This window comes from Carassius gibelio, chromosome A20 (assembly GCF_023724105.1).
Source record: "Carassius gibelio isolate Cgi1373 ecotype wild population from Czech Republic chromosome A20, carGib1.2-hapl.c, whole genome shotgun sequence".
In the NCBI taxonomy this organism is placed as follows: Eukaryota; Metazoa; Chordata; class Actinopteri; order Cypriniformes; family Cyprinidae; genus Carassius; species Carassius gibelio.
Window position 1 is genome coordinate 7,274,612 of NC_068390.1, and position 9,650 is coordinate 7,284,261.

General features: G+C 36.4%; 2 protein-coding genes across 2 annotated transcripts in view; one reads left to right on the top strand and one right to left on the bottom strand.

Annotated features, from left to right (window-relative positions):
- LOC127938873 (E3 ubiquitin-protein ligase TRIM9) overlaps positions 1–4,551 on the top strand; it is a 37,752-nt gene extending 33,201 nt beyond the window's left edge. Inside the window, exon 10 of the mRNA XM_052535771.1 lies at positions 120–4,551. Coding sequence (XP_052391731.1) covers positions 120–164 — 45 coding nt within the window. The 3' untranslated portion in view covers positions 165–4,551. The remainder of the gene's footprint in view (positions 1–119) is intronic.
- A 77-nt stretch (positions 4,552–4,628) lies between these two features.
- Positions 4,629–9,372, bottom strand: ca20h1orf131 (chromosome A20 C1orf131 homolog). The gene is made up of 7 exons (XM_052535772.1): positions 8,990–9,372; positions 8,159–8,361; positions 7,655–7,714; positions 7,021–7,116; positions 5,634–5,720; positions 5,487–5,524; positions 4,629–5,122 (listed from the first exon to the last, which is right to left on the bottom strand). Exons 1-7 carry the CDS (start codon positions 9,075–9,077, stop codon positions 4,999–5,001), a joined length of 696 nt encoding a protein of 231 aa, XP_052391732.1. The 5' UTR covers positions 9,078–9,372; the 3' UTR covers positions 4,629–4,998.
- Between the last annotated feature and the right edge of the window lie 278 nt (positions 9,373–9,650).

Sequence of the window (9,650 nt, forward strand, 5' to 3'; positions counted from 1 at the left end):
TAGATGTAAATAGAATAATTTAAGATGAATTATAATATGAATCAGATTTCTGTGCATAGTCTTCATCAGCACATCATATCTCTCTCAACATTAATAACTGAAATGTATATTTTTCACAGGTGACTCTGATCACAGGTTTGGAAGTCCCAAAGAGCATCATGTGATCATCTTGGACCAATGAGAACAAGCCAGAACCTTCTTGTCAAACAAATCAGTGCTCTTAGACTGCACTGTCATACTGATCTTAATATTTTTTCCCCTTATGATCATATGGGTGATTTGCATTTTGGTGTTTACGAATCAATCCCATGTTTATGGAAAAGCAAACCGTGATGTCCCTATGGGGGTCGAAGCTGGAGTCGAACCCCAAAGCACTTTGAAATAAAGTTCTGCCTGTTTTTCATACCTCCAGCGAAAGATTAGCACAGTTTCAAAAATCTAATTTGGATTAAAACCAATTTATCATCCATTTGATGTGTTAGCAATGGAACGGAGTGATCAAACCCAACCGATAGTGATCAAACAACTGCGAAACTAAAGGGGAATTTGAAAATGTTTCAGGTTAATCTCACATGCTACATGAATCTCAGGTTTAATCACCTTTAATGTGCTTCAAAAAACCATGAATCTTGGGTGCTGGGATTGAAAAAGTCCCGGTCAAGCCAAAAGCCCTGCGTCAGATTATAGTGAAGTTTACAGTCTATTCAGTTCACAGTTCTATGAGAAAAATGTTAAATCTGATTGCTAACAGCACAATCTGATTCATAATTCATGATTTTAGCACAAACAGTGCAGGATGAGTTAAATGCTGAAGTGTAATACTTAACGTATGCACTATTGTCTTGCAAACAGCACTAAAACACACACACACACACACACAAAAAACTCCAGGTTTACAGAAATTAAATAATACCTGCCATTAGAGATAGACTGTGTCCTCACCACCAAGTCTTGGTGCTTAATATGAGCCACAATTGCGAATACTTAGCCAGAATCTCAACTCTGAGGTCTCCTTACACTGTGACCGACATATTCCTTAAGAGTCTTGAAGTTGAAGTGTGCAATTTCAACGCTATCCCGCGACCAATTCATACATATTTTACGAGGTGGCTAATTCGTACAAATTTGTACGACCTCCCTCATACAATTTTTTCGTATGATTTGTCTAGACCCCTGGTGATGGGTAGGTTTAAGGGCGGGGTTAGGTGCACGTCATTAGTTCAAATTCATACCAATTGTGCAACTCGTAAAATACGTACGAATTGCCTTGAGATCGGGCTGGTAATTTTCTCCTGTCCCAGCTGAAGTAAGCCATGTTAGGTTGATTTCGCAAAAAAAGTGTAAACATTGTCTCAAAACATTGCTTTGTTTGTTTGTTCTACTCCTAGCAACAACGACTCAACCAATAGTGAGAGTTTAGGGCGGGGCTATCTGTATTTGTGACCAATGACAAATGAGTGTAGGGGAAACCTGTTTGAAAACAGTCACTATTTTTGTAAATTTATTTAGTGATACACTTACACACTTTGACTTTAAATACATGACAGACTCAAGCTTCATACACCTCATTACAAGTAAATGAGCACTTCATGGTTCGATTTATCAGCATTATTTCCATCCCGCGCTCTTTAAAGGTTTCCATGCTTTTTTAGATTCTGATGTCGAAATGTCAAGTCAGAGCATGTAGTTGGGAGAGAAGATTGCGTTTGCATGTTGTACAGCTGTATATGGTTAAAGCATTGAAGCGCGCATGAGTTACACATTCATTATATTGAGTTTGTTACAGTGTGATGACTGGATTAAACAAGAATACAGCATAGACGCAGAGTTTGCAATCTGCCTCCTAGTGTTTGTTGTGTGGAATTATTTATGATAACATAGCTTTGAGTTAAAACCCCCAAAAGCTACGTAACTCCATAACAGCGCTTTTATTCTCATAAAACTGGTCACAGTAAATGGTATGAAGAGTCACATATGGGCCTTGCAATAGGAGAAACAAACCTATGTTCAGTTCATACCTCTTTTAAAATTACGATGGTTTCAGGGTGAAATAAGAGATGAATTAAATATATTATATTTATGTTTATTATCCTACCCAGACACTTATTTACTGGATTATGGGAGCATATGATGACCCATTGGTGATGTAAAACATGGGGTGTTGTTGATATTTATAACATGTTTCTATGAACAGTGTAATTAATGTAAATAGCCTGAGCTGATGCTTTTATTGCGCAATGATTACTTAGTTGTCAGAAGTACCAAGCTAAACTGGAACAGCACTATGTAAATAAATAAGAAATATTTCAAAAGAGTGGTAAAATGTAAAAAGTTGTGCTTAAAGGAATGTTCTGGGTTCAGTCAGGGCCATTGTCTGCTTGGGACAGCTGGGAATGTTGTTCCAGGTCATTTATCAACATCTTCACACTACTGTGATGGCTTTTCAAGTATAAATCACAGAAAAAAGTTTTTTTTTTGCAGTAAAACACCAACACAAGAACCAGTACAATCTCATGGCAGTTTGTAACTGTTTTGGCAAAATGGTGACTTATTCATATGAATTTATTCAATCTCACAAGTTTTCAAAGGATCTATTTATGCCCCAGTGATGGCTATATTTATTATTAAATTAATAAAATTAATTTAATGCATTTAGCAGACACTTTTATCCAAAGCAACTTACAAAATATTCAAGATAACAATTTTCTCCTAACCTGTGTTCCCTGGGATTCAAACCCACAACATTGCGCTTGCTAGCGCAATGCATTACCACTTGAGCTACAGGAACACTATATTTAGGGGTAGGGTTAGAGATGGACATTCATGCTTACTTTTTCATTAAAACTTTTTATATTTTCCCATTGTACAAATTCATATGAAACCACTACCTGCCAAAGCGATTGGGCTGTAACTTACACAATGACAGAAACCTTACACATGTTAACATGAGCCCTGAGCATGTTGAGTCCAACACAAGACCAAATGTAACCTTCACGTTCATGTGTTTTCATGTTCACAGCCAATTTTTGCTAATGGCCTTAATTATAGATGATGAGTCGGAAAGTCATGTGACTGAAACAGATGAATAGCTGAACTTTGAACATTCCTTTAAATCCAGTTTACAATGACTGTTTGGGTGACGCCTGCAAAACTGCCGTCCGTCCAAAAGGATCTATACTGCCGAATTCATTTTTTTAATATCACAATGATCCTTTTTTGTTTGTATTAAAGTATATTTAAAATTCGATGTCCGTGTACATAACAGAATCACTGCTCGTGTATTGAATATGAAACAAAATTCAGTCAAAGAGCAGTTTGCTGAGACTGGAATAATGCCAACATGAGAACTTGAGAGGGTGCAGTATATATGTATGTTAATAAACCAATTGTACAGTGATGGAGAATTCATTATGTAGAGCTACATATGGATATGACCCAGAATCATGGGAGAAAAGATGTGTACTATCAGGATATTTACTTACTCAACAATATGGCTGAGGAAGCCAACTTGCAATTCCTGCCAATATTGAACTGCCACAAACTAAAAACTTCATATCAGGGGGTTCTTCAACTGTGGTCACCTTTTGCCCTGGGAAATATCAGAACCTTTGTCATTTTCTTAACCAACAAATGCAATCCCATTTCATCTCAAATGGAAATACCATGTTAAACTTTTTTTAATTATTATTACAATGGCCCATCTTGCCACTTTTTTGTATTCTAAATACAATTAGATAATATGGTCATGCTTTTTTTTTTTTTTGACAACACAACTATACTTAATTTTTTTCGGCACTTTGCATGCATTTGTAGAAGTTTCCCTTTTAGGCGCAAGTTTGAAAGTGTGGATCTGGAGAAAAAATAAAATAAAATCTATGGATATCTGGAGTTGTAAAAGTACCAAAAAAAATAAATGAACACAATGATAGTTTTAATGTGATCCATCATATTAAAAATTTAACAATCCTTTCAGGCATAAAAGTGGCCATAGTTGAAGAAACACCCATCAACAGAAAGCACAGATGAATTCCACTGTATTAATTTATTTTTTATTTTCCAGAAACAAGGACATATATACGGAGCAATCCTATTTTTCCTCCGATTCTTTTGAAAGCGCATACAATGGAGTGCTCTTGAGGGAGTAGTATGGTGAACATGACTCTCTGTGAGCGCAACTATCATCAGAAAAACTTCTGTAGTCCTAAAAACAGAAAATCTGCCACACTAACACGTTTTTAAGAATTTATTTTTCTATTTACAGCATATGCATGTGGATGTACATTAGTCAGGTGCCCTCAAATGATCGCATTATGAAAAGTTTGGAAAGGAAAGACTAGTTGTTTTTCAGACGCGTCTTTCCACTGATCAGCTGACACAAGACACAGCTCTTAGCATTGTGTATCATCATTTTCTCCTGTATGTGATCTCGAGCTCTCATTTGCTCTTACTAATGTGATTTTTGTACATCAAAACATTGTACATGACATTCTTTTCTTACTACTTGGTGTAGAAGAAAAACGGTCTTTCCCTTTTAATAAACAATACAACTGATCAATGCGTCTTTATTTGAAGTATCTCATCTATGATTTTTTTCCCCCAGCCACATAGATTTATTAAACTCCAGAAAGCAGTGTTACAGCATTATTTATTGTGAATAAAAGTACACTTTTACACTTTCTGAAGGAATTATGTGTGTCAAATGCCCTGGTAGTGAGGTTGCTAAGATGTTCTAGGAGGTTTCTATATTACTGGGGTCTATAAAGCGCACTCGGGTCCCAAAAGCTGTCAAACCATATTTTAACATATAATTTATGTCTGTAGCACAGACGCACCAAAGTGAAGAAACCAAAAAATATAAACCGTAATGGCATTATAAATGTTCAACAGAGAAATGACAGAGGTATAGTTTCAATTACAGTCCAGTCAAAATGTGATATACCATACATATTAAAACGATCTTGCATTTTGAAAGTGGTCTGAAGATTCAGAAACAGTCGCTCACTTTTTCACTTTTACTTTTAGTTTCTGAATGTCTTTGGAGCTCAACACCAGCATTCCGTTTTTGAAGCGACCAACTTGTCCACCGAGCTCTCCTCTCGACGATGATTTACTTTTCTCAGGCCTGAGAAGTCAAAAAGACAACCAAAGTTACAAAAACAATGACCAGATAACTTGACTTTGAGTGAAAATTCAATCAATTCTAGAGGAATCTGTAGGCAAATCCAATTTCCCATGCAGATTTTGCTCATGTTCATGCAAGTTCACTGCATTAAGAAAAGCTACATGGTTTAAAAGTGACTTCTGTGTGAGTTGTGCTTCATGCATTATTGAAAATTCCTTTGTGAAATGTTGCTGAAATTTCACAAATGCACCTGAATACAATCAAGCACAAGCAAAGTACAACTAATATCATTTAAATGACAGCTCCTGGAGAACAACACAAGGCGGACTTCTTAATGTCCTGGAGTTCAAACATTAACACAAACCTTGATTTCCCTTCTTTCCTTCTTTTCTTCTGTGTTTCCTGACAAAAGACCCAGAGGAGAAATGTTAGTGTAAAGACTGCACATGCTGCAGAAGAAATCGAGTGTTTTTTTTAAAAGTAATCATATAAGAGTCGCTGTTGTACTTACAGCTTTAGCTTCCTCTTTTGCTTTCATCTTCTGATCTTTTATCATTTGTTGATACATTTTGTAGTTAACATACTGCTTTTTCGGGGGCTACAGAAAGAAAAAAAAACATTTAATCATTCGAGCCTTGTAAAATAAAATAAAATAAAATTAATACTCTACACAAGTACTCAAACTCTGTGTTATTTTTGTATCGATATATATATATATATATATATATAGGCTATTGATTATAAATAATAGTTTTTGTTAATATTTTAAATTTAAAAAAAAATTCCCATTTGTTTAGTTTTTTTTTTTGGTTCTATTTTTGACATTTTTATTTTTCAAGTAATGAAAATGTGAAAAAGGCGTTTTCAAGTACTATGTACTTTGTTTAAGTGAATCGATGTATTAACATCATGTAGATACACAAGTAATTACAGTTTTTAAACTCTACAAACCCCTGAAGCCACACTCAAAGCCAAAATTTACACCAGTCCTTTAACCTCAACTGCAGTGTACCACAATTCAACATGAGCACAATAGGTGCACTGTACACAAGCATATAGTAGATAAATACACCATAATTTGAATTGGAATAAAAAATTCGTAGGGCAAAGGAGTGATCGAGTTACCTTCAAATGTCTGTGACAAATAAATGTACACTAGTCAATAGGGCTGTCACTTTTAGTTCGAAAATCTATTGCACAATCGATCAGACCAAACAAAAAAAGTTTCAAAAATGAACATTTTAACCAAATATGTACACTATTCATTTTAAAATAATTAAACAATTAAAAAATATAGATGTAACAAAACTCACAAACAAGCATAAAAAGAAAATAAAGAATTTCGAAAAATGCAGTATGCCTTGCGAAAGCTAGACAGAAAATACCAGCAATTCGAAAGCGACCATGCTGCTTTGCACCATACACGAATAGAGCGTCTGGCGCAAATAATTTCAATGTTAAGTCAATATAAAGATGCGTTTACGTGCGTCGGGAGGTCTCGCGGTGCAGTAGACACGAATTCCCCTCATTCGCGCATCTAGTTACAGGAGATTCTGAGTTATGAGAAGGACCATTGCAAGCTGACAGCGACCGGCTTTTGTGATGGAAAACTGGCAGAAATACCCCCACTTTGCGCAGCTGTACCAGAGCGTCCCACATCAGTGCGGTCGAAAATGATTTTTTCCCAAAAGTGACAGCCCTACTTATCAATAGTTCAAGCAACTTTCTGTCCAGGACTCTTCTGCCTGATATAGCGCCCCTAGTGGCGATGATGAGAATGCATACTTGTGATGTGTCGTAAACTGCATACTGGAGGCAATTCTCAACACAAAGCAGACTGAATGCTTTCTTATAGTTGCTTTGGGCGCATCTGATTATTGGATGTGTGTTGAACTCACTCGGGCTCCCAGCATGATGGCCCTGTCCTGCTCAAAGACCCTCTGCTGCTGCTTCTGATACCCCGACAGCCCAAACTTGTGAACCTCAAACCGAGCCTGTGAAGGACACACACACACACACACACACACACACACACACCATGGTGAGTTCATGTGATAAACGAGAAACAAGTGGCTTATCATACTACAAAAGGGATTCAAAGGGGTGGAGCTTCATCTCCATTCACATCCATTCAACAACAAAAATAAAACAAAAAACCACGAGGTCTCCTTATCTGTGTACGCAGTGTTATTATTATTTTTCTTTTTTTGCACGCTTGCGTGTGAGTTTGATCACTGTTGGAGCTTGGCTTTGCTGAAAAATGGATCCTGAGGAATAGTTTGCATTCTTTTGTAAAAAAAGATGAACTTCATTAAATGACTTGAAAAGTTTGTGTACATCAGCCGAGAGAAATCTGTCGTTTCTCAGGAAGATCGAGTTTGACAATTTGATAAAAAATTACAAGGTCAATTAACAAATGCATGGATTTAGATGCATTTAGAAAACAGATAGGGTGGATTTTCATTTTGTTCCGACTTTTAAAATGCTGATTACTTGGACAGTTCACTAGGTTTTGAAAAGCAATAACCTCACCTTTTCTATTGCTAGTTTCTCGTCTGAGCCCGATTTCTTCTTTCCTTTAACATCAGGAACCTGAGGATAAACACAGATGAGATGATGTGGTTGCATTCATTCTTTCATGCACATATTCTCAAAACACAAGGATTTCCATTTCACATGAATAAGACAGGGTTTGGGGTTAATAATCACAATCTTGCAAACTATTCTAACTAATTTTTTTCTGGGGAATTTTTTTTAAAAATAAAGACCACAAGAGATGTTGGATACATAATGGTTGTGCCATTTAACTCATGCAATGGTTTAGTTTAATTATAGCCTAACTTTAGCTTGTAACTTCTAGGGTTATTCAAATTAATTTGTGATTTGAGGGAAACAGGGTGATACTTACTTTTGCATTGGCCTTAAAAAATACATGACAGCAGCACTCTGTATCTACAGAATCAGTCAAATGATTGGCTCAACAAAAAGAAAAAAGAAAATCCCTCATGGAGCAAAGACGCTGCATGCTTTTCTTACCTTCTGCCCTGGTTCAGCAGTCTTGGGTATTTTGTTTTTCTTCAGAGGATCAGTAAATGTAACCAGCTCCACACTGGATAGTTCAGCTCCAGACGGGATGTTTTCACAAACTGTGGAGCTCGTCATGATCTGCTCGGAGCCTGTGTCTCCTGTAGACTTCTTTCTCTTCTGAGTCTTTTTCAATCCTTTGTTTTTTCTATCCCCTAAACATGAAGAAGAAGAAAAAAACTATTACCATCAGCAATTACACATTTCATAAAGTGTTGTTGGTTTTGTATGTAGGCCTATATTTACATTAGTCATTTAGCATAAACACAAATGAGGAGGACAACAGAAGCAATCAGACCAAAACGATAATAATTTCACAGACAGGGCTTAGCCATAGTTTAGTTAGTATATATATATATATATATATGCCTTAGAAAAAAATGATAATAAACAAACATTACTGGTCTGCATCTTGAGATAAAACAAGGACACTTCCATATTTTAAGACCAATCGGTGCAAGTTTATTTTAGGTGGCTGTGAATCCAGGAGTAAATGTAACGAGGAATACTTTTTATATGTTTTCCTCAGTACTGTTTCAATATTTTTGTTTTGTTTACAGTATGCAGTATATAGTGCACACTATGTAGTACGCTGCTAATTCAATGTGAACCTAACCCTGCAGCACTACACAAGTTACACTGAGTGAAGTTATCATACATCTCTCGGTGGCTTGTTCTTATGCTGTAAACCGCTGTTAATCACCATCTGCTAATGTCTACGATACTGGGACTGTGTCAGGATGTCTGTTAACGTTAGCTGTTTAAAAAAACCTTCAGACTTACCAAAATCATACAACTGGTTTAGAACTTGATCGAGGAAAAGATGATCGCCATCCGCCTCCCCATCGTGTTCATCTCTTTTCACGCTCATTTTTTAAGATAAATAAAACACGTTTCAACAGCAATGTTGGCTTTCGTGTGTTTCACGTGTGTGCATCGTACACGCGAGATGTCCCTTTTCGCTTTCCGTCAACACGTTCTTGGTACCGGAAGTAGCACGGTCGTGACAGTGCAGGACTGGAGCAGGAGGAAACTAGCGTCTGTAAAAACCCTCGCTGTCCTCCGGGCGGCGCGTGGAGGCCCAGAGCCTCCAGTGACAACAATCAAATCTCACGACATTTTTGTCTTACTATATGTAAGGTAAAAGTGATCAACTTTTAGATATATTACTATTAAAATGTACTACCTGATATAAAAATAAATAAAAAAAAAAAATCGCGCATGGAAAAGAGCACTCTAGTAATCCCAAACGCCATTCATATAGCGCTGAGAAAAGTAACATGTACCACGTGATCTATCTATCTATCTATCTATCTATCTATCTATCTATCTATCTATCTATCTATCTATCTATCTATCTATCTATCTATCTATCTATCTATCTATCTATCTATCTATCTATCTATCTATCAGACATTATGAACCATTTTATCCGTTTTGCTGA

What these genes read in the sequence shown, in the direction of transcription:
- ca20h1orf131 (XM_052535772.1), bottom strand. Translation starts at nt 9,077, where the DNA reads ATGAGCGTGAAAAGAGATGAACACGATGGGGAGGCGGATGGCGATCAT. An exon ending in CAAAAGAGGAAGCTAAAGCT is followed by an intron (nt 5,525 to 5,633) that starts GTAAGTACAACA and finishes GTCTTTTGTCAG; the next exon opens with GAAACACAGAAGAAAAGAAG. An exon ending in AGGAAAGAAGGGAAATCAAG is followed by an intron (nt 5,123 to 5,486) that starts GTTTGTGTTAAT and finishes TTGACTTCTCAG; the next exon opens with GCCTGAGAAAAGTAAATCAT.